Source organism: Bombina bombina, chromosome 2, assembly GCF_027579735.1.
Source record: "Bombina bombina isolate aBomBom1 chromosome 2, aBomBom1.pri, whole genome shotgun sequence".
NCBI lineage: Eukaryota > Metazoa > Chordata > Amphibia > Anura > Bombinatoridae > Bombina > Bombina bombina.
In genome coordinates, this window is record NC_069500.1 from 771,437,853 (window position 1) to 771,463,318 (window position 25,466).

General features: G+C 41.4%; 1 protein-coding gene across 1 annotated transcript in view; it reads left to right on the forward strand.

The window, feature by feature from the left end:
* The window catches only part of MAU2 (MAU2 sister chromatid cohesion factor), a 138,070-nt gene that overhangs the window by 106,855 nt on the left and 5,749 nt on the right, over positions 1-25,466 (forward strand). Inside the window, exons 17-18 of the mRNA XM_053702920.1 lie at positions 16,242-16,332; positions 17,489-17,616. Of these exons, the coding sequence (XP_053558895.1) occupies positions 16,242-16,332; positions 17,489-17,616 (219 nt within the window). The remainder of the gene's footprint in view (positions 1-16,241; positions 16,333-17,488; positions 17,617-25,466) is intronic.

Genomic DNA, 25,466 nt, shown 5'->3' on the forward strand with positions numbered 1-25,466 from the left:
AGGGACATGCTTCCGCAGACCCTCATGGATGATAGTGACAACAGATGCCAGTCTACTAGGATGGGGTGCAGTCTGAAATTCCCTGAAGGCTCAGGGTGTGTGGACTTGGTCGGAGTCTCTACTTCCAATCAATATTCTGGAATTGAGAGCGATATTCAATGAGTTTCAGGCTTGACCTCAGTTGGCTTTGGCCAAATTCATCCGGTTTCAGTCAGATAACATCACAACTGTGGCCTACATCAGTCATCAGGGAGGAACAAGGAGTTCCTTAGCGATGACAGAAGTATCCAAGATAATTCGGTGGGCAGAGGCTCACTCTTGTTATCTGTTAGCAGTCTACATCCCAGGAGTGGACAATTGGGAGGCAGATTTTTTGAGCAGACATTTCATCCAGGGGAATGGGAACTCCATCCGGAGGTCTTTGCTACCCTGATTCTCAGATGGGGCAGTCTGGAATTGGATCTGATGGCGTCTTGTCAGAATGCCAAGCTCCCGAGATACGGATCCAGGTCCAGGGATCCTCAGGCCGAACTGATAGATGCCTTGGCAGTGCCTTGGTCGTTCAACCTAGCTTATGTGTTTCCACCGTTTGCTCTCCTTCCCCGGGTGATTGCACAAATCAAGCAGGAGAGGGCTTTGGTGATTCTAATCGCTCCTGCGTAGCCTCGCAATACTAGGTATGCCGATCTGGTCGACATGTCCTCTCTGCCACCGTGGAAACTTCCATTGAGGCAGGACCTTCTCATTCAGGGACCCTTCCATCATCCGAATATAGTTTCTCTGCAGCTGACTGCTTGGAGATTGAACGCTTGATTTTATCTAAGCGAGGGTTCTCTGATTCGGTCATTGATACCTTAATCCAGGCACGTAAGCCTGTTACCAGAAAGATTTGCCATAAGATATGGAGTAAATATCTTTATTGGTGCGAATCCGAGGGCTACTCATGGAGTAGGGTTAGGATTCCCAGGATTTTATCTTTTCTCCAAGAAGGATTAGAGAAAGGGTTGTCGGCTTCCTTAAAGGGACAGATTTCTGCTTTGTCTATTTTGCTACACAAGCGTCTGGCAGATGTTCCAGACGTTCAATCCTTTTGTCAGGTTCTGACTAGAATCAAGCCTGTGTTTAGACCAATTGCTCCACCTTGGAGTTTGAATTTAGTTCTTAAGGTTCTTCAAGGGGTTCCGTTTGAGCCCATGCATTCCATAGATATTAAGTTGTTATCTTGTAAAGTTTTATTTTTAGTTGCTATTTCTTCTGCTCGGAGAGTTTCTGAGCTTTCAGCTTTACAATGTGATTCTCCTTATCTTATTTTCCATTCTGATAAGGTGGTGTTACGTACCAAACCTGGTTTCCTTCCTAAGGTTGTTTCTAATAAGAATATTAATCAGGAAATTGTTGTTCCTTCCTTGTGTCCTAATCCTTCTAAGAAGGAGCATCTGTTACATAACTTGGACGTGGTCCGTGCCCTGAAGTTTTACTTGCAGGCGACTAAAGAATTTCATCAATCATCTCCATTATTTGTTGTTTTTTCTGGAAAATGTAGGGGCCAGAAAGCTACGGCTACCTCTTTCTTTTTGGCTGAAGAGTATCATCCGTTTTGCATATGAGACTGCTGGACAGCAGCCTCCTGAAAGAATTACGGCTCATTCTACTAGGGCTGTGGCTTCCTCATGGGCATTTAAAAATGATGCTTCTGTTGAACAGATTTGCAAGGCTGCAACTTGGTCGTCTCTTCACACTTTTTTCCATATTTTACAAATTTGATTCTTTTGCCTCGTCCGAGGCTGTTTTTGGGAGAAAGGTTCTTCAAGCAGTGGTACCTTCCGTTTAGGTTCCTGTCTTGTCCCTCCCTTTCATCCGTGTCCTATTGCTTTGGTATTGTATCCTATAAGTAAGGATGAAATCCGTGGACTCTTCATATCTTGTAAAAGAAAAGGAAATTTATGCTTACCTAGTAAATTTATTTATTTTACGATATGACGAGTCCACGGCCCACCCTGTCATTTTCTAAGACAGGTCTTTATTTTTGTTAAACTTCAGTCACCTCTGCACCCTGGCTTTTCCTTTCTCTTCCTAACTTGGGTCGAATGACTGGAGTGGGAGGGAAGGGAGGAGCTATATATACAGCTCTGCTGTGGTGCTCTTTGCCTCCTCCTGCTGACCAGGAGGTGATATCCCATAAGTAAGGATGAAATCCGTGAACTCGTCATATCGTAAAAGAAATGCATTTATCAGGTAAGCATAAATTTCCTTTTTCAGCAAAGGCTATAAAGCGAATGAAGCAAATTAGATAATAGAAGTAAATTAGAAAGTTGTTTAAAATTGCATGTTCTTTCTAAATCATGAAAGAAAAAAAATGGGTTTCATGTCCCTTTAAGATGAACCATGCTTTTCATTTTAGAGGTAGTTTAAAGTAAAGTAAAAATTAAACTTTCACGATTCAGAGCATGCATTTTTTTACAACTCTCCAATTTATTTATGTTATCAATTTTACTTAGTTCTCCTGGTGTCCTTTGTTAAAGATTTAATTGTAGGTGAGCTTAAAAGTATGCACGTGTCCTTAGCCATCAGGAAAGTGTTTGCAAAAATGCTTAAAACAATGTTATACATAGTTTCAAACTCTGCTATCATAGTGTCTGCAGCAATATATGTAGCTGTGTGTGCGCAATTATGGATAACATTGCTATAAACATTGTTGCACACACTGCTGCCAGATGGCTAAACACATGCACGCTCCTGAGCTAGCTAACCTATGATTAATCTTTGGTAGAAAAGAGTTTCTAAAAGCGCTATACTTTAAACCCTGAAACAGCTATTTGTAAGACTGGTCTCACTGCCAGAACAAATGGGAATAGTAGACAAATGAAATTACTACAAACAGTGCTAATAAGTACTTGAGGTACTAAAAAGCTAAGGGTTAAACATAATACAAAGCAGTACAATTAAAAAGACCATAGGTAATAAAATTAAACCATACGCTTAAAAGAATATTGAAACCTCTTTACCAAAGGATACCAAGAGAACTAAGCAAAATCAGCAATCAAAGTAAATTGGAAAGTTGTTTTAAAATGACATACCCTATCTAATCCATTTACTTTTAATTTTTACTTTACTGTCCCCTTTTACGTCTGAAGCTCCTAGATGGTACTTGAGGACTGTAAATACATTTTGTGTAAAGTTGCCCAAAATTTAAAAAGAATTTGAGAAATGAAAATACTTTGACTTGATCACACTGTACTGCTTTTTTAAGATCAATTAGAGCTGTTTCATTAGTACCCTTTAGCCTACTCTAATGGGAGAAAGTCTATCCTGCAACCCCGAGCAACAATGCAATCAATATTCTTTTCTCTTGTTAAGTGTATCCAGTCCACGGATCATCCATTACTTATGGGATATTAACTCCTCCCCAACAGGAAGTGCAAGAGGATTCACCCAGCAGAGCTGCTATATAGCTCCTCCCCTAACTGCCATTACCAGTCATTCTCTTGCACCCAACGAATAGATAGGATGTGTGAGAGGACTGTGGTGATTATACTTAGTTTCATACCTTCAATCAAAAGTTTGTTATTTTATAATAGCACCGGAGTGTGTTATTCCTTCTCTGGTAGAATTTGAAGAAGAATCTACCTGAGTTTTTCTATGATTTTAGCCGGAGTAGTTAAGATCATATTGCTGTTTCTCGGCCATCTGAGGAGAGGTAAACTTCAGATCAGGGGACAGCGGGCAGATTAATCTGCAAAGAGGTATGTAGCAGCTTATTATTTTCTGACAATGGAATTGATGAGAAAATTCTGCCATACCGATATAATGTAAACTCAGCCTTAAATGCAGTAGCAGCAACTGGTATCAGGCTGTCATGTATGTATATTTTACACTTCAGTATTCTGGGGAATGGCACTTCACTGGAATTATACTGTATGCATAAAACTTTAGCCTAATTTGCAGGGACTAGCAACAGGCTTTTTAATAACACTCAATTTATTAATGTTAAACGTTTTTTGCTGGCATGTAAAATTGTTTAATTTTCTGAGGTACTGGGTGAAAAAAATTTTTGGGCACTATTTTTTTCCACTTGGCAGTCGTTTTATTTAATTTATGACAGTTTACTGATCTCTCTCACTGTTATGTGTGAGGGGGAGAGGTGCTTTTGCTACGCATCAAAAAATTCAGTCAGAAGTTTATTGTCTTCCCTGCATGATCCGGTTCAGAACTCAGGGGTCTTCAAAACTTGTTTTGAGTGAGGTAATCACTCACAGCAGAGCTGTGAGATTGTAGTTGACTGTGATAAAAAAACGTTTATTTCTGTATTTTTTTTATTTATTTTTTTATTTTATTTTTTTTCTGCTATCAGGGTTAGTTATCCTTTGCTAATGGGAGCAATCCTTTGCTAAAATTGTGTTTTTTACAAAGATTTGATGCTATAACTTTTCAGTTTATTAATTTTCAACTGTCATAACTTTTTCTGTGCTTCTTATAGGCACAGTACGTTTTCATATTATAGTAAATTACTTGAAAAGTATTTCCAAGTTGCTAGTTTATTTGCTAGTGTGTTAAACATGTCTGATTCAGAGGAAGATATCTGTGCTATATGTGCTAAAGCCAAAGTGGAGCCCAATAGAAATTTATGTACTAACTGCATTGATGCTACTTTAAATAAAAGTCAATCTGTACAAATTGAACATATTTCACCAAACAACGAGGGGAGAGTTATGCCGACTAACTCGCCTCACGTGTCAGTACCTGCATCTCCCGCTCGGGAGGTGCGTGATATTGTAGCGCCGAGTACATCTGGGCGGCCATTACAAATCACATTACAGGATATGGCTACTGTTATGACTGAAGTTTTGGCTAAATTACCAGAACTAAGAGGTAAGCGTGATCACTCTGGGGTGAGAACAGAGTGCGCTGATAATATTAGGGCCATGTCAGACACTGCGTCACAATTTGCAGAACATGAGGACGGAGAGCTTCATTCTGCGGGTGACGGTTCTGATCCAAACAAACTGGATTCAGATATTTCAAATTTTAAATTTAAGCTGGAAAACCTCTGTGTATTACTAGGGGAGGTGTTAGCGGCTCTGAATGATTGTAACACAGTTGCAATACCAGAGAAAATGTGTAGGTTGGATAAATATTTTGCGGTACCGGCGAGTACTGACGTTTTCTTCTGTTAAGTGTGATCAGTCCACGGGTCATCATTACTTCTGGGATATTACTCCTCCCCAACAGGAAGTGCAAGAGGATTCACCCAGCAGAGCTGCATATAGCTCCTCCCCTCTACGTCACTCCCAGTCATTCTCTTGCACCCAACGACTAGATAGGATGTGTGAGAGGACTATGGTGATTATACTTAGTTTTATATCTTCAATCAAAAGTTTGTTATTTTAAAATAGCACCGGAGTGTGTTATTATCTCTCTGGCAGAGTTTGAAGAAGAATCTACCAGAGTTTTTGTTATGATTTTAGCCGGAGTAGTTAAGATCATATTGCTGTTTCTCGGCCATCTGAGGAGAGGTAAACTTCAGATCAGGGGACAGCGGGCAGATGAATCTGCATAGAGGTATGTAGCAGTTTTTATTTTCTGACAATGGAATTGATGAGAAAATCCTGCCATACCGATATAATGTCATGTATGTATACTTTACACTTCAGTATTCTGGGGAATGGTACTTCACTAGAATTACACTGTAAGAAATACATAAAGCTGTTTAATAACTAGAGATTATGTTTAACGTTTTTGCTGGAATGTAAAATCGTTTTCATTTACTGAGGTACTGAGTGAATAAATGTTTGGGCACTATTTTTCCACTTGGCAGTTGCTTAATCTGTTTTTCTGACAGTTTCTGTTCTCCCTCACTGCTGTGTGTGAGGGGGAGGGGCCGTTTTTTTGGCGCTTTTACTGCATCAAATATTTCAGTCAGCAACTCATTGTATTCCCTGCATGATCCGGTTCATCTCTACAGAGCTCAGGGGTCTTCAAAACTTATTTTGAGGGAGGTAATTTCTCTCAGCAGAGCTGTGAGAATTATAGTTTGACTGAGATAAAAAACGTTTATTCTGTAATTTGTTTCCTGCTTTCAGAATTTATCTTTGCTAATGGGATTAAACCTTTGCTAAAGTTGTGTTGTTTACAAGGATTGAAGCTATAACTGTTTCAATTTATTAATTTTCAACTGTCATAGATCTTCTGTGCTTCTTAAAGGCACAGTACGTTTTAATATTATTCTAATTGAATTGTATTTCCAAGTTGCAAGTTTATTTGCTAGTGTGTTAAACATGTCTGATTCAGAGGATGATACCTGTGTCATTTGTTGCAATGCCAAAGTGGAGCCCAATAGAAATTTATGTACTAACTGTATTGATGCTACTTTAAATAAAAGTCAATCTGTACAAATTGAACAAATTTCACCAAACAACGAGGGGAGAGTTATGCCGACTAACTCGCCTCACGTGTCAGTACCTACATCTCCCGCTCAGAGGGAGGTGCGTGATATTGTAGCGCCGAGTACATCTGGGCGGCCATTACAAATCACATTACAGGATATGGCTACTGTTATGACTGAGGTTTTGGCTAAATTACCAGAACTAAGAGGTAAGCGTGATCACTCTGGGGTGAGAACAGAGTGCGCTGATAATATTAGGGCCATGTCAGACACTGCGTCACAGGTGGCAGAACATGAGGACGGAGAACTTCATTCTGTGGGTGACGGTTCTGATCCAAACAGACTGGATTCAGATATTTCAAATTTTAAATTTAAACTGGAAAACCTCCGTGTATTACTAGGGGAGGTGTTAGCGGCTCTGAATGATTGTAACACAGTTGCAATACCAGAGAAAATGTGTAGGTTGGATAAATATTTTGCGGTACCGACGAGTACTGAGGTTTTTCCTATACCTAAGAGACTTACTGAAATTGTTACTAAGGAGTGGGATAGACCCGGTGTGCCGTTCTCACCCCCTCCGATATTTAGAAAAATGTTTCCAAATAGACGCCACCACAAGGGACTTATGGCAAACGGTCCCTAAGGTGGAGGGAGCAGTTTCTACCTTAGCTAAGCGTACCACTATCCCGGTGGAGGATAGCTGTGCTTTTTCAGATCCAATGGATAAAAAGTTAGAGGGTTACCTTAAGAAAATGTTTGCTCAACAAGGTTTTATATTGCAACCCCTTGCATGCATTGCGCCGATCACGGCTGCAGCGGCATTCTGGATTGAGTCTCTGGAAGAGAACATTGGTTCAGCTACTCTGGACGACATTACGGACAGGCTTAGAGTCCTTAAACTAGCTAATTCATTCATTTCGGAGGCCGTAGTACATCTTACTAAACTTACGGCGAAGAATTCAGGATTCGCCATTCAGGCACGCAGGGCGCTGTGGCTAAAATCCTGGTCAGCTGATGTTACTTCTAAGTCTAAATTGCTTAATATACCTTTCAAAGGGCAGACCTTATTCGGGCCCGGGTTGAAAGAGATTATCGCTGACATTACAGGAGGTAAAGGCCATGCCCTGCCTCAGGACAAAGCCAAAGCCAAGACTAGACAGTCTAATTTTCGTTCCTTTCGTAATTTCAAAGCTGGAGCAGCATCAACTTCCTCTGCACCAAAACAGGAAGGAGCTGTTGCTCGCTACAGACAAGGCTGGAAACCTAACCAGTCCTGGAACAAGGGCAAGCAGACTAGGAAACCTGCTGCTGCCCCTAAGACAGCATGAATTGAGGGCCCCCGATCCGGGATCGGATCTAGTGGGGGGCAGACTTTCTCTCTTCGCCCAGGCTTGGGCAAGAGATGTTCAGGATCCCTGGGCGCTAGAGATAATATCTCAGGGATACCTTCTGGACTTCAAATACTCTCCTCCAAGAGAGAGATTTCATCTGTCAAGATTGTCAACAATCCAGACAAAGAAAGAGGCGTTTCTACGCTGCGTACAAGAGCTCTTGTTAATGGGAGTAATCCATCCAGTTCCACGATCGGAACAGGGACAGGGGTTTTACTCAAATCTTTTTGTGGTTCCCAAAAAAGAGGGAACTTTCAGACCAATCCTGGACTTAAAGATCCTAAACAAATTCCTAAGAGTTCCATCGTTCAAGATGGAGACTATTCGGACAATTTTACCTATGATCCAAGAGGGTCAGTACATGACCACTGTAGATTTAAAAGATACTTACCTTCACATACCGATTCACAAAGATCATTATCGGTACCTAAGGTTTGCCTTCCTAGACAGGCATTACCAGTTTGTGGCTCTTCCATTCGGATTGGCTACAGCTCCAAGAATCTTCACAAAGGTTCTGGGTGCTCTTCTGGCGGTACTAAGACCGCGGGGAATCTCGGTAGCTCCATACCTAGACGACATTCTGATACAAGCTTCAAGCTTTCAAACTGCCAAGTCTCATACAGAGTTAGTGCTGGCATTTCTAAGTTCACATGGATGGAAGGTGAACGAAAAGAAAAGTTCACTCGTTCCACTCACAAGAGTTCCCTTCCTGGGGACTCTTATAGATTCTGTAGAAATGAAGATTTACCTGACAGAGGACAGGCTAACAAGACTTCAAAGTGCTTGCCGCACCCTTCATTCCATTCAACACCCGTCAGTGGCTCAATGCATGGAGGGAATCGGCTTAATGGTAGCGGCAATGGACATAGTACCCTTTGCACGCTTACACCTCAGACCACTGCAACTGTGCATGCTAAGTCAGTGGAATGGGGATTACTCAGACTTATCCCCTTCTCTGAATCTGGATCAAGAGACCAGAAATTCTCTTCTATGGTGGCTTTCTCGGCCACATCTGTCCAGGGGGATGCCATTCAGCAGACCAGACTGGACAATTGTAACAACAGACGCCAGCCTTCTAGGTTGGGGTGCCGTCTGGAATTCTCTGAAGGCTCAGGGACAATGGAGTCTAAACCTTGTTCTTAATGTTTTTCAGGGCGTTCCGTTTGAACCCCTTCATTCCATTGATATAAAGTTGTTATCTTGGAAAGTTCTATTTTTAATGGCTATTTCCTCGGCTCGAAGAGTCTCTGAATTATCAGCCTTACATTGTGATTCTCCTTATTTGATTTTTCATTCGGATAAGGTAGTCCTGCGTACTAAACCTGGGTTCTTACCTAAGGTAGTTACTAACAGGAATATCAATCAAGAGATTGTTGTTCCTTCTTTATGCCCAAATCCTTCTTCAAAGAAGGAACGTCTACTGCACAACCTGGATGTAGTCCGTGCTCTAAAATTTTACTTACAGGCAACTAAGGAATTTCGACAAACGTCTTCTCTGTTTGTCATTTACTCTGGGCAGAGGAGAGGTCAAAAAGCTTCCGCTACCTCTCTTTCTTTTTGGCTTCGTAGCATAATTCGTTTAGCTTATGAGACTGCTGGACAGCAGCCTCCTGAAAGAATTACAGCTCATTCTACTAGAGCTGTGGCTTCCACTTGGGCCTTCAAGAATGAGGCCTCTGTTGAACAGATTTGCAAGGCTGCAACTTGGTCTTCGCTTCATACTTTTTCCAAATTTTACAAATTTGACACTTTTGCTTCATCGGAGGCTATTTTTGGGAGAAAGGTTCTTCAGGCAGTGGTTCCTTCTGTATAAAGAGCCTGCCTATCCCTCCCGTCATCCGTGTACTTTTGCTTTGGTATTGGTATCCCAGAAGTAATGATGACCCGTGGACTGATCACACTTAACAGAAGAAAACATAATTTATGCTTACCTGATAAATTCCTTTCTTCTGTAGTGTGATCAGTCCACGGCCCGCCCTGTTTTTAAGGCAGGTAAATATTTTTTAATTTATACTCCAGTCACCACTTCACCCTTGGCTTTTCCTTTCTCGTTGGTCGAATGACTGGGAGTGACGTAGAGGGGAGGAGCTATATGCAGCTCTGCTGGGTGAATCCTCTTGCACTTCCTGTTGGGGAGGAGTAATATCCCAGAAGTAATGATGACCCGTGGACTGATCACACTACAGAAGAAAGGAATTTATCAGGTAAGCATAAATTATGTTTTTCCTATACCTAAGAGACTTACTGAAATTGTTACTAAGGAGTGGGATAGACCCGGTGTGCCGTTCTCACCCCCTCCGATATTTAGAAAGATGTTTCCAATAGACGCCACCACACGGGACTTATGGCAAACGGTCCCTAAGGTGGAGGGAGCAGTTTCTACTTTAGCTAAGCGTACCACTATCCCGGTGGAGGATAGCTGTGCCTTTTCAGATCCAATGGATAAAAAGTTAGAGGGTTACCTTAAGAAAATGTTTGTTCAACAAGGTTTTATATTGCAACCTCTTGCATGCATTGCGCCTGTCACGGCTGCAGCAGCATTTTGGTTTGAGTCTCTGGAAGAGACACTTGAATCAGCTCCATTAGATGAGATTACACACAAGCTTAAAGCCCTTAAGTTAGCTAACTCATTTATTTCAGATGCCATAGTACATTTAACTAAACTTACGGCTAAGAATTCCGGATTCGCCATTCAGGCACGCAGAGCACTGTGGCTAAAATCCTGGTCAGCTGACGTTACTTCTAAATCTAAATTGCTTAATATACCTTTCAAAGGGCAGACCTTATTCGGGCCCGGGTTGAAAGAAATTATCGCTGACATTACTTCCTCTGCACCAAAACAGGAAGGAGCTGTTGCTCGCTACAGACAAGGCTGGAGACCTAACCAGTCCTGGAACAAGGGCAAGCAGGCCAGGAAACCTGCTGCTGCCCCTAAGACAGCATGAATCGAGGGCCCCCGATCCGGGAACGGATCTAGTGGGGGGCAGACTTTCTCTCTTCGCCCAGGCTTGGGCAAGAGATGTCCAGGATCCCTGGGCGTTAGAGATCATATCTCAGGGATACCTTCTAGACTTCAAATTCTCTCCCCCAAGAGGGAGATTTCATCTGTCAAGGTTGTCAACAAACCAAATAAAGAAAGAGGCGTTTCTACGCTGCGTACAAGATCTTTTATTAATGGGAGTGATCCATCCGGTTCCGCGGTCGGAACAAGGACAAGGGTTTTACTCAAATCTGTTTGTGGTTCCCAAAAAAGAGGGAACTTTCAGGCCTATCTTGGATTTAAAGATCCTAAACAAATTCCTAAGATTTCCATCGTTCAAAATGGAAACTATTCGGACAATTTTACCCATGATCCAAAAGGGTCAGTACATGACCACAGTGGATTTAAAGGATGCTTACCTTCACATACCGATTCACAAAGATCATTACCGGTATCTAAGGTTTGCCTTTCTAGACAGGCATTACCAGTTTGTAGCTCTTCCATTCGGATTGGCTACGGCTCTGAGAATCTTCACAAAGGTTCTGGGTGCTCTTCTGGCGGTACTAAGACCGCGAGGAATTGCGGTAGCTCCGTACCTAGACGACATTCTGATACAAGCTTCAAGCTTTCAAACTGCCAAGTCTCATACAGAGTTAGTACTGGCATTTCTAAGGTCGCATGGATGGAAGGTGAACGAAAAGAAGAGTTCTCTCTTTCCACTCACAAGAGTTCCCTTCTTGGGGACTCTGATAGATTCTGTAGAAATGAAGATTTACCTGACAGAAGACAGGTTAACAAAGCTTCAAAATGCATGCCGTGTCCTTCATTCCATTCAACACCCGTCAGTAGCTCAATGCATGGAGGTGATCGGCTTAATGGTAGCAGCAATGGACATAGTACCCTTTGCACGCCTACATCTCAGACCGCTGCAATTGTGCATGCTAAGTCAGTGGAATGGGGATTACTCAGACTTGTCCCCTACTCTGAATCTGGATCAAGAGACCAGAAATTCTCTTCTATGGTGGCTTTCTCGGCCACATCTGTCCAGGGTGATGCCATTCAGCAGGCCGGACTGGACAATTGTAACAACAGACGCCAGCCTACTAGGTTGGGGCGCTGTCTGGAATTCTCTGAAGGCTCAGGGACAATGGAATCAGGAGGAGAGTCTCCTACCAATAAACATTCTGGAATTGAGAGCAGTTCTCAATGCCCTTCTGGCTTGGCCCCAGTTAACAACTCGGGGGTTCATCAGGTTTCAGTCGGACAACATCACGACTGTAGCTTACATCAACCATCAGGGAGGGACAAGAAGCTCCCTAGCAATGATGGAAGTATCAAAGATAATTCGCTGGGCAGAGTCTCACTCTTGCCACCTGTCAGCAATCCACATCCCGGGAGTGGAGAACTGGGAGGCGGATTTCTTAAGTCGTCAGACTTTTCATCCGGGGGAGTGGGAACTTCATCCGGAGGTCTTTGCCCAAATACTTCGACGTTGGGGCAAACCAGAGATAGATCTCATGGCGTCTCGACAGAACGCCAAGCTTCCTCGTTACGGGTCCAGATCCAGGGATCCGGGAGCGGTTCTGATAGATGCTTTGACAGCACCTTGGACCTTCGGGATGGCTTATGTGTTTCCACCCTTCCCGATGCTTCCTCGATTGATTGCCAGAATCAAACAGGAGAGAGCATCAGTGATTCTAATAGCACCTGCATGGCCACGCAGGACTTGGTATGCAGATCTAGTGGACATGTCATCCTGTCCACCTTGGTCGCTACCTCTGAAACAGGACCTTCTGATCCAGGGTCCCTTCAAACATCAAAATCTAATTTCTCTGAAGCTGACTGCTTGGAAATTGAACGCTTGATTTTATCAAAACGTGGTTTTTCTGAGTCAGTTATTGATACCTTAATACAGGCTAGGAAGCCTGTTACCAGAAAGATTTACCATAAGATATGGCGCAAATACTTATATTGGTGCGAATCCAAGAGTTACTCATGGAGTAAGGTTAGGATTCCGAGGATATTGTCTTTTCTACAAGAAGGTATAGAAAAGGGTTTATCCGCTAGTTCCTTAAAGGGACAGATTTCAGCTCTGTCCATTCTTTTACACAAACGTCTGTCAGAAGTTCTGGACGTTCAAGCTTTTTGTCAGGCTTTAGCTAGGATCAAGCCTGTGTTTAAAACTGTTGCTCCACCATGGAGTTTGAACTTAGTTCTTAATGTTTTACAGGGGGTTCCGTTTGAACCCCTTCATTCCATTGATATCAAGTTGTTATCTTGGAAAGTTCTGTTTTTAATGGCGATTTCCTCGGCTCGAAGAGTCTCTGAGTTATCTGCCTTACATTGTGATTCTCCTTATTTGATTTTTCATTCAGACAAGGTAGTTCTGCGTACTAAACCTGGGTTCCTACCTAAGGTGGTCACTAACAGGAATATCAATCAAGAGATTGTGGTTCCATCTTTGTGTCCTAATCCTTCTTCGAAAAAGGAACGTCTGCTACACAATCTAGATGTAGTCCGTGCCCTGAAATTTTATCTACTGGCAACTAAGGATTTTCGACAAACGTCTTCCCTGTTTGTCGTTTATTCTGGTCAGAGGAGAGGTCAAAAAGCTTCGGCTACCTCTCTCTCCTTTTGGCTTTGTAGCATAATACGGTTAGCCTATGAGACTGCTGGACAGCAGCCTCCTGAAAGAATTACAGCACATTCTACTAGAGCTGTGGCTTCCACTTGGGCCTTTAAGAATGAGGCTTCTGTTGAACAGATTTGCAAGGCTGCAACTTGGTCTTCTCTTCATACTTTTTCCAAATTTTACAAATTTGACACTTTTGCTTCTTCGGAGGCTGTTTTTGGGAGAAAGGTTCTTCAGGCAGTGGTTCCTTCCGTATAAAGAGCCTGCCTGTCCCTCCCGTCATCCGTGTACTTTAGCTTTGGTATTGGTATCCCATAAGTAATGGATGATCCGTGGACTGGATACACTTAACAAGAGAAAACATAATTTATGCTTACCTGATAAATTTATTTCTCTTGTAGTGTATCCAGTCCACGGCCCGCCCTGTCACTTTAAGGCAGGTAATTTTTCCATTAAACTACAGTCACCACTGCACCCTATGGTTTTCCTTTCTCTACATGTTTTGGGTCGAATGACTGGTAATGGCAGTTAGGGGAGGAGCTATATAGCAGCTCTGCTCGGTGAATCCTCTGGCACTTCCTGTTGGGGAGGAGTTAATATCCCATAAGTAATGGATGATCCGTGGACTGGATACACTACAAGAGAAATAAATTTATCAGGTAAGCATAAATTATGTTTTCTTTAATTGTTCTAGAAAGGGCCCAAGCATTATATGGATAGTTAGATTTGTTTATCCTAATTTCCTATGAATTAGGAAGAAATACATTTTCCATTGAAGGCCGATTTTAAGTTGTACTGTCACTGTGTGTTTTTTAACAAACCGAATTTGTCAAGAAAATCTTGTAGACAGCACCTCCACAAATCTAGACAGTAAATCTTTACACACACATAAGCTAATAGTTTATTCATAGATCAGCCTTTTTCATTTAGACTAACATTTTAATGCCTTCTACAGTGCATTGTTTTGTATAAGGTCAAGCCTGACCTTCCAAGGCCTGCTTGAACACAAACTGGCATTAAAGGGACATTAAACATTAAATGAATGCTAAATAGAATGATGCATTCAAAGAAAAGATAAGTCTGAGATTAACATGTAGATGTATTTTTTAAAGTTTTATTAGCTGTTTAAATATTGACAATATAAGTGTCAAGTTTTAGTGTCTATAAAACAATGAGCTGTCATGTTATAACTTAGGTTACCTTCTCTGCTGTGGCTAATCAGGGACAGTTATAAATAGGTCACTAGAGTGTGCAGCCAATAGCTGTGTGGAATGTGTGTTCTGCACTTCCATTTCTTAAAGCTCACAATTTCAGAATGGAATAACAGGAAGAGGGGACAAAATAAATAAGGAAAGTATATTGCAGACTTGTTTTGATATATACGATTTATCATTACTGTATATCATCTCAAAGTGTTTAATGTCCCTTTAAGGAGTATAATAGTGTAAGGAGAAGAGTCCCAAAGATTTCTTAAGTTTCTGCCTACTCTAAATCTCTGCCTGTTTCTAAGCCCATGCAGGCCGCCTCTTCTCTCAGTGCATTTATTAGCTTTTCACAGCCAAACAGTGCTAGTTCATCTTTGCCATATGGATAACATTGTGTTTACTCCCATGGAGTTATGCATGAACCAGCATGAATAGGCTAAAATGCAAGTTTGTAAAAAGCACGGATATAATGGGCAGTCTGCAGAGGCTTAGATACAAGGTAATCATAGAAGTGAAAAGTATATTAATAATGTGTTTATGTAAAACTGGGGATGGATTATAAAGGGATTGTCTATCTTTTTAAACAGTTACAATTTTCAAGTAGACTTTCCCTTTAAATGTGTTAAAGGGATAGTCAACAATAAAATTGTTATTGTTTAAAAAGATAGACAACGCCTTTATTACCCATTCCCCAGCTTTGAACAACCAACATTGTTCTATTAATATACTTTATAACATTTAAACCTGTACATTTCTGTCTGTTTCTAAGCCACTACAGACATCCTCTTATCACATGCTTTTTTATCAGCTTTTCATAATAAGAGACTGCTAGTTCATGTGGGCCATATAGATAACATTGTGATCACTCCCGTAGATTGTGGCTGACACTGCACTTATTGGCTAAAATGCAAGTCCATAATTAAAAAGCCATGTGATCAGGTGTCTGTCAAGAGGCTTAGATACAAGGTAGTCACAGAGGTTAAAAGTACATTAATATAACCATGTTGGTTATGCAAAACTGGGTAATGGGTAATACAGGGATTATCTATCTTTTTAAACAATAACAATTTTGGATTAGACTGTCCCTTTAAGAATGTTTGTTAGCCACATTTAAAGTGAATGTAAATTTTGATGATAAAGTGCCCGGTTTTTAAAACTTCGATTAAAAACGGGCACTTTAATTCATTAAAATTTACATTTCACTCGTGTTGTGAAAATACTTACCTTTTAATCTTGACAGCTGCTCCAGCTTCCCCCGGTCGTCGCAAGCCTCTTCCTACTTCAGAAATCATGGAACGATCATCCTCCAATCACGGCTTCCCCCCGGGGGAATCAGTAACTGATTCAACGCCGTGATTGGAGGAAGCCGGATTTCTCATTTTAGACCCAGGAAGAGGCTTTGCGACAGGCGGAGGAAGCGATGCAGCGGCTGTCAAGATGAAAAGGTAAGTATTTTCACAACACGAGTGAAATGTATATTTTGATTAATTAAAGTGCCCCTGTTTTTAATTGAATTTTTAAAAACCGGGCACTTTAGCATCACAATTTACATTCACTTAAAGTTTAGTCTTAAATATTTCTAGCCTTTTCCAACTTTGCCATTGCTATCATGCTTCAAAATACCTTGTTTTTTTGTTTTGTTTTTCATCAGGAGAGTAATAATATGGTTGTACCAGCGATGCAACTAGCCAGTAAGATTCCAGACATGTCTGTTCAGTTGTGGTCCTCTGCTTTACTGAGAGGTAAGGTCATGCTGCAGCTGTCTGGGTAGACTGATTATGGGAAGGTTGGTCCCACAGGTCCAGTACATATACACATTTGCATGTTGAAAATCAGATGTTCGATAACACACCTTTGCAGGATTTTTTGGTTTTAAAAAAAGTTAATTGGCATACTGCTAATATAACCAGAATGTTATAAAACTGATGGGCTGAGTGGATGAAGCTTGTCGAAGTCCAGTTCTTTAAATATATGTTCCTATAATACAGTAAAATTACTAGTATAAACCATATATGCTTGTATTCGTATATACACTGCATCTGAGTAAACAAAAATGCTTAACATATCAACAACACCTTTAAAAAATCAGCTATGTAAATGGGGGTCACAAAGTAATGGAAGTTTGGGTCAAAGGTAAATGCTGTGGGCAGCTTTCTCACAAAATGTTCATTGGAGATGTTGATTTGAAGAATTTTTTTCGAGATTGAGAAGGCTTGGTTAGTGTAATGAGTGGCTGTTCAACTTGCAGCCCACTAAAAAGGTCACTGAACATTTTGAGTATATACTGAGAATTTAAAATGCTGCTTCTTAAAATTCTAGTTTGGGTTCTTAATTTACATTTTTCAAAGTATGGACCTGTTTAAAACCAGTTCATATCTCACATATATGGCTGGCTCCTTATTCATTAATATTATAATAACCCCTGATTGAATTATTTGTCAACAAATGTATGCAGCCCTACAATCTAAAAAATGTAACCTTGAAACAAATTTGTGAACTTATAAGCTTGAAACAAATTTGTGAACTAACTCATATTTTAATTGTAACAGTCGAGACAAACACTGAAAAATCATTTTCAGCTCACCAATAATAATAATAAAAAATCTACATCCTGAAATAGGCAGCTGTTATTTGTGGGAAGGGTACAGTTTGCTATCAAGTGTCACAGCTACCCTGATGTGAATAAAACAGGTTACTGCATATCTCCTTAAACTCCTAAATATTGTTTGCTTCCAGTGGCAGAACACTCACATTCCTGCCTAGTCACTAAAGGGGGAGGGGGCTGACACTTATTAGTGAATCCAGACTGTGTAGCAAACATTGTCAAGTTTTGTTTTTGTTTTGTTTTTTCACCTTGGCAATGCTTTAATCCTTTTTTTTCCTCTCCTTGCTGGGCAGATCTGAACAAGGCCTGTGGAAATACTATTGATGCACACGAAGCAGCACAGATGCACCAGAACTTCTCCCAGCAACTGCTTCAGGATCACATTGAAGCATGCAGTCTTCCTGAACACAATCTTATCACGGTGCGTCTTTCTGGCATCCTGGCCTAAACAACTTAGTAGTAAATAGAATACTGTGTATCTTGGTTATTACATGCAGATCCACATGAATAAGGCAGTTTTCAGTTGCCCCCCTCCTCTTTCTTGTTTCAAGTTTGTTTTTTAGTGGTGAAAAACCTGTTAAAATGCATTCTTAAGAGGCGGCCTTCAAGGTCTAAGAAATTAGCATATGAACCTCCTAGGTTAAGCTTTCAACTAAGAATACCAAGAGAACAAAGCAAAATTGGTGATAAAAGTAAATTGGAAAATTGTTTAAAATTACATGCCCTATCTGAATCATAAAAGTTTTTTTTGGACTAGACTGTCCCTTTAAGCAAGGGTAGGCCTCTGGTCCATGCTTCTCTTTTCATCTTGCCTGTTGCGAAATCTGATTCCCCCGATTTAGTTGTTCCAAAAGGTGGCTTTATGCATCGCTTTACTTTTTAGCATCTTGCATGCATGCATATAACTCCAGTCTTTGCCATCTCTGGCCACTCTATTTTATGTGCTTCAGCTTTGGCACTAACCAATATGTATAAAATTCTACTTTGTGTGCTGTCACAACAGTGAGAGAAATTAAAATTTACAGTTCTTGGTTAATCTATTACTTCACATTCAGCTTGACAACAAATACAACCTAATTTCTCTTGTTAAGTGTATCCAGTCCACGGATCATCCATTACTTGTGGGATATTCTCCTTCCCAACAGGAAGTTGCAAGAGGAGCACCCACAGCAGAGCTGCTATATAGCTCCTCCCCTCACTGCCATATCCAGTCATTCTCTTGCAACTCTCAACTAAGATGGAGGTTGTAAGAGGACTGTGGTGTTTTATACTTAGTTTATTTCTTCAATCAAAAGTTTGTTATTTTTAAATGGTACCGGAGTGTACTGTTTATCTCAGGCAGTATTTAGAAGAAGAATCTGCCTGCGTTTTCTATGATCTTAGCAGAAGTAACTAAGATCCTTTGCTGTTCTCACATATTCTGAGGAGTGAGGTAACTTCAGAGGGGGAATAGCGTGCAGGTTTTCCTGCAATAAGGTATGTGCAGTTAAAATATTTTTCTAGGGATAGAATTTGCTAGAAAATGCTGCTGATACCGAAGTAATGTAAGTAAAGCCTTAAATGCAGTGATAGCGACTGGTATCAGGCTTATTAATAGAGATACATACTCTTATAAAAGTGTATTTTAAAACGTTTGCTGGCATGTTTAATCGTTTTTTACATATGTTTGGTGATAAAACTTATTGGGGCCTAGTTTTTTCCACATGGCCGGCTTGAATTTTGCCTAGAAACAGTTCCCTGAGGCTTCCCACTGTTGTAATATGAGTGGGAGGGGCCTATTTTGGCGGGTTTTTTTTGCACAGCAAAAATTACAGACACAGACATCCAGCTTCTTCCTGCATGATCCAGGACTTCTCTGGAGGGCTCAAAATGCTTCAAAAGTCGTGTTGAGGGAGGTAAAAAGCCACAGTAGAGCTGTGGCAGTTGTTGTGACTGTTTAAAAAACGTTTTTGTCATTTGTTATTCCGTTTTTGGTATTTAGGGGTTAATCATCCATTTGCAAGTGGGTGCAATGCTCTGCTAACTTATTACATACACTGTAAAAATTTTGTTAGTGTAACTGCATTTTTTCACTGTTATTTCAAAATTTGGGAAAATTTGTGTTTCTTAAAGGCGCAGTAACGTTTTTTATATTGCTTGTAAACTTGTTTTAAAGTGTTTTCCAAGCTTGCTAGTCTCATTGCTAGTCTGTTTAAACATGTCTGACACAGAGGAACCTACTTGTTCATTATGTTTGAAAGCCATGGTGGAGCCCCATAGGAGAATGTGTACTAAATGTATTGATTTCCCCTTAAACAGTAAAGATCAGTCTTTATCTATAAAACAATTATCACCAGAGGGTTCTGTCGAGGGGGAAGTTATGCCGACTAACTCTCCCCACGTGTCAGACCCTTCTCCTCCCGCTCAGGGGACGCACGCTAATATGGCGCCAATTACATCAGGGACGCCCATAGCGATTACCTTGCAGGACATGGCTGCAATCATGAATAAAACCCTGTCAGAGGTATTATCTAGATTGCCTGAATTAAGAGGCAAGCGCGATAGCTCTGGGGTTAAGAGAGATACAGAGTGCGCAAATGCTGTTAGAGCCATGTCTGATACTGCGTCACAGTATGCAGAACATGAGGACGGAGAGCTTCAGTCTGTGGGTGACATCTCTGACTCGGGGAAACCTGATTCAGAGATTTCTCATTTTAAATTTAAGCTTGAGAACCTCCGTGTATTGCTTGGGGAGGTATTAGCTGCTCTGAATGACTGTAACACAGTTGCCATTCCAGAGAAATTGTGTAGGCTGGATAGATACTATGCGGTGCCGGTGTGTACTGACGTTTTTCCTATACCTAAAAGGCTTACAGAAATTATTAGCAAGGAGTGGGATAGACCCGGTGTGCCCTTTTCCCCACCTCCTATATTTAGTAAAATGTTTCCAATAGACGCCACTACACGGGACTTATGGCAGATGGTCCCTAAGGTGGAGGGAGCAGTTTCTACTTTAGCAAAGCGTACCACTATCCCGGTTGAGGACAGTTGTGCTTTTTCAGATCCAATGGATAAAAAATTGGAGGGTTAACTTAAAAAAATGTTTATTCAACAAGGTTTTATTTTACAGCCCCTTGCATGCATTGCACCTGTCACTGCTGCGGCGGCATTCTGGTTTGAAGCCCTGGAAGAGGCCATCCAGACAGCTCCATTGAATGAAATTATTGACAAGCTTAGAACGCTTAAGCTAGCTAACTCATTTGTTTCTGATGCCATTGTTCATTTGACTAAACTAACGGCTAAGAATTCCGGATTCGCCATCCAGGCGCGTAGGGCGCTATGGCTTAAATCCTGGTCAGCTGACGTGACATCAAAGTCTAAATTACTCAACATTCCTTTCAAGGGGCAGACCTTATTCGGGCCTGGCTTGAAGGAAATTATTGCTGACATTACTGGAGGCAAGGGTCATACCCTTCCTCAGGACAGGGCCAAATCAAAGGCCAAACAGTCTAATTTTCATGCCTTTCGAAATTTCAAGGCAGGAGCAGCATCAACTTCCTCCGCTTCAAAACAAGAGGGAACTGTTGCTCATTCCAGACAGGCCTGGAAACCTAACCAGTCCTGGAACAAGGGCAAGCAGGCCAGGAAGCCTGCTGCTGCCCCAAGACAGCATGAAGGAACGGCCCCCTATCAAGAAACGGATCTAGTGGGGGGCAGACTTTCTCTCTTCGCCCAGGCGTGGGCAAGAGATGTTCAGGATCCCTGGGCATTGGAGATCATATCTCCGGGATATCTTCTGGACTTCAAAGCTTCTCCTCCACAAGGGAGATTTGATCTTTCAAGGTTATCATCAAACCAGATAAAGAGAGGCATTCCTAAGCTGTGTGCAAGACCTCCTAGTAATGGGAGTGATCCATCCAGTTCCGCGGACGGAACAAGGACATGGATTTTATTCAAATCTTTTTGTGGTTCCCAAGAAAGAGGGAACCTTCAGACCAATCTTGGATCTAAAGATCTTAAACAAATTCCTCAGAGTTCCATCATTCAAAATGGAAACTATTCGGACCATCCTACCCATGATCCAAGAGGGTCAGTACATGACCACAGTGGACTTAAAGGATGCCTACCTTCACATACCGATTCACAAAGATCATCATCGGTTCCTAAGGTTTGCCTTTCTAGACAGGCATTACCAATTTGTAGCTCTTCCCTTCGGGTTGGCCACTGCCCCGAGAATTTTTACAAAGGTTCTGGGCTCACTTCTGGCGGTTCTAAGACTGCGAGGCATATCAGTGGCTCCGTATCTAGACGACATCCTGATACAGGCGTCAAGCTTTCAAATTACCAAGTCTCATACAGAGATAGTTCTGGCATTTCTGAGGTCGCATGGGTGGAAAGTGAACGTGGAAAAGAGTTCTCTATCACCACTCACAAGAGTCTCCTTCCTAGGGACTCTTATAGATTCTGTAGAGATGAAAATTTACCTGACGGAGTCCAGGTTATCAAAACTTCTAAATGCTTGCAGTGTCCTTCATTCCATTCCACGCCCGTCAGTGGCTCAGTGCATGGAAGTAATCGGCTTAATGGTAGCGGCAATGGACATAGTGCCATTTGCGCGCCTGCATCTCAGACCGCTGCAATTATGCATGCTAAGTCAGTGGAATGGGGATTACTCAGATTTGTCCCCTCTACTAAATCTGGATCAAGAGACCAGAGATTCTCTTCTCTGGTGGCTTTCTCGGGTCCATCTGTCCAAGGGTATGACCTTTCGCAGGCCAGATTGGACGATTGTAAAAACAGATGCCAGCCTTCTAGGTTGGGGCGCAGTCTGGAACTCCCTCAAGGCTCAGGGATTGTGGACTCAGGAGGAGAAACTCCTCCCAATAAATATTCTGGAGTTAAGAGCAATATTCAATGCTCTTCTAGCTTGGCCTCAGTTAGCAACACTGAGGTTTATCAGATTTCAGTCGGACAACATCACGACTGTGGCTTATATCAACCATCAAGGGGGAACCAGGAGTTCCCTAGCAATGTTAGAAGTCTCAAAGATAATTCGCTGGGCAGTCTCTCACTCTTGCCATCTGTCAGAGTTCCACATCCCAGGCGTAGAGAACTGGGAGGCGGGTTTTCTAAGTCGTCAGACTTTTCATCCGGGGAAGTGGGAACTCCATCCGGAGGTGTTTGCTCAACTGGTCCATCGTTGGGGCAAACCAGAACTGGATCTCATGGCGTCTCGCCAGAACGCCAAGCTTCCTTGTTACGGATCCAGGTCCAGGGACCCGGGAGCAACGCTGATAGATGCTCTAGCAGCTCCTTGGTTCTTCAACCTGGCCTATGTGTTTCCACCGTTTCCTCTGCTCCCTCGACTGATTGCCAAAATCAAACAGGAGAGAGCATCGGTGATTCTGATAGCGCCTGCGTGGCCACGCAGGACCTGGTATGCAGACCTAGTGGACATGTCATCTCTTCCACCATGGACTCTGCCTCTGAGGCAGGACCTTCTAATACAAGGTCCTTTCAATCATCCAAATCTACTTTCTCTGAGACTGACTGCATGGAGATTGAACGCTTGATTCTATCAAGGCGTGGCTTCTCCGAGTCAGTCATTGATACCTTAATACAGGCTCGGAAGCCTGTCACCAGGAAAATCTACCATAAGATATGGCGTAAATATCTTTATTGGTGTGAATCCAAGAGTTACTCATGGAGTAAGGATAGGATTCCTAGGATATTGTCCTTTCTCCAAGAGGGTTTGGACAAAGGCTTATCAGCTAGTTCTTTAAAAGGACAGATCTCTGCTCTGTCTATTCTTTTGCACAAGCGTCTGGCAGAAGTTCCAGACGTCCAGGCATTTTGTCAGGCTTTGGTTAGGATTAAGCCTGTGTTTAAAACTGTTGTTCCCCCGTGGAGCTTAAACTTGGTTCTTAAAGTTCTTCAGAGAGTTCCCTTTGAACCCCTTCATTCCATTGATATTAAACTTTTATCTTGGAAAGTTCTGTTTTTGATGGCTATTTCTTCGGCTCGAAGAGTCTCTGAGTTATCTGCCTTACATTGTGATTCTCCTTATCTGATTTTTCATTCAGACAAGGTAGTTCTGCGTACCAAACCTGGGTTTCTTTCATGTAATTAGCAAGAGTCCATGAGCTAGTGGTCCATGGAAAGTATTGTTCTTTTTGGACATCTCTTCAGCTAGAACAGCTTTTGAATTATCTGTTCTTTCTTGTGACTCTCTTTTCTGATTTTTTTCATCAGGAAAAGGTGGTTTTTGCTGTCCTCATTTCAATTCTTACCTAAAGTTGTAAATTCTAACAAACATTAGGAAGGAATTATTGTTTTCCTAAGACTTCTTTGGTGAGATTCTTACTTTCTATGTTGATGCTATTCAGATTTCAGATATACTTCTAGTCTATTTTTTATCTTTTCTGGTTTTAGGAAGGTCAAAAAGCTTCTGCCATTTATTTGGAATCTTGCTTAAACTTTTGATTCATCATGCTTATTTGGAGTCGGGTGGATTCCCGCCTCGGAGGATTATGGCTCATTCTACTAGGTAAGTTTCTACTTCCTGGGCTTTTTAAGAATGAAGCTTCTGTTGATCAGATTTGCAAAGCAATGACTTGGTCTTCTTTGCATATTTTTACTATGTTCTACCATTTTGATGTTTTTCTCTTCTTAGAAGCAGTTTTGGTAGAATGGTACTTCAGGCAGCTGTCTCAGTTTGATTCTTCTGCTTATAATTTCAGTTTTTTTCATTATAAAAATTGAAACTTTTTTGATTTGAGTAGTGGATTCATTTTTCAGCGGAATTGGCTGTCTTTATTTTATCCCTCCCTCTCTAGTGACTCTTGCGTGGAAGTTCCACATCTTGGGTATTTATTATCCCATACGTCACTAGCTCATGGACTCTTGCTAATTACATGAAAGAAAACATAATTTATGTAAGAACTTACCTGATAAATTCATTTCTTTCATATTAACAAGAGTCCATGAGGCCCACCCTTTTTTGTGGTGGTTATGATTTTTTTGTATAAAGCACAATTATTCCAATTCTTTATTTTTTTGATGCTTTCGCTCTTTTCTTATCACCCCACTTCTTGGCTATTCGTTAAACTGAATTGTGGGTGTGGTGAGGGGTGTATTTATAGGCATTTTAAGGTTTGGGAAACTTTGCCCCTCCTGGTAGGAATGTATATCCCATACGTCACTCGCTCATGGACTCTTGCTAATATGAAAGAAATGAATTTATCAGGTAAGTTCTTACATAAATTATGTTTTTTACCTAAGGTGGTTTCTAACAAGAATATTAATCAAGAGATTGTTGTTCCATCATTGTGTCCTAATCCTTCTTCAAAGAAGGAACGTCTTTTGCATAATCTGGACGTAGTCCGTGCCTTGAAGTTAGCCTGTGAGACTGCTGGACAGCAGCCCCCTGAAAGGATTACAGCTCATTCTACTAGAGCTGTGGCTTCCACCTGGGCCTTTAAAAAATGAGGCCTCTGTTGAACAGATTTGCAAGGCTGCGACTTGGTCTTCGCTTCACACCTTTTCAAAAATTTTCAAATTTGATACTTTTGCTTCTTCGGAGGCTGTTTTTGGGAGAAATGTTCTACAGGCAGTGGTTCCTTCCGTTTAAGTTCCTGCCTTGTCCCTCCCATCATCCGTGTACTTTAGCTTTGGTATTGGTATCCCACAAGTAATGGATGATCCGTGGACTGGATACACTTAACAAGAGAACATAATTTATGCTTACCTGATAAATTTATTTCTCATGTAGTGTATCCAGTCCACGGCCCGCCCTGTCCTTTTAAGGCAGGTCTAAATTTTAATTAAACTACAGTCACCACTGCACCCTATGGTTTCTCCTTTCTCGTCTTGTTTCGGTCGAATGACTGGATATGGCAGTGAGGGGAGGAGCTATATAGCAGCTCTGCTGTGGGTGATCCTCTTGCAACTTCCTGTTGGGAAGGAGAATATCCCACAAGTAATGGATGATCCGTGGACTGGATACACTACAAGAGAAATAAATTTTTCAGGTAAGCATAAATTATGTTTTTTCTTACCCTCTTAGTGATTTTGTTCTTTGCTGCCCTTATACCTCTCTGATTCTATAGCTTGGCTGCACATTAAAACTGGAAGGGGTAGGGTCATCTTAAAGGAACATGAAACCCAATTTACTTTCATAGTTTAGAAAGAGCATGCAATTTTGGAACAACTATAAATCATTCTCTTGATATCCTTTGTTTAAAGCATATCTAAAAATAAGCTGCTGATTGGTGGCTGCTCATTGATGCCTTG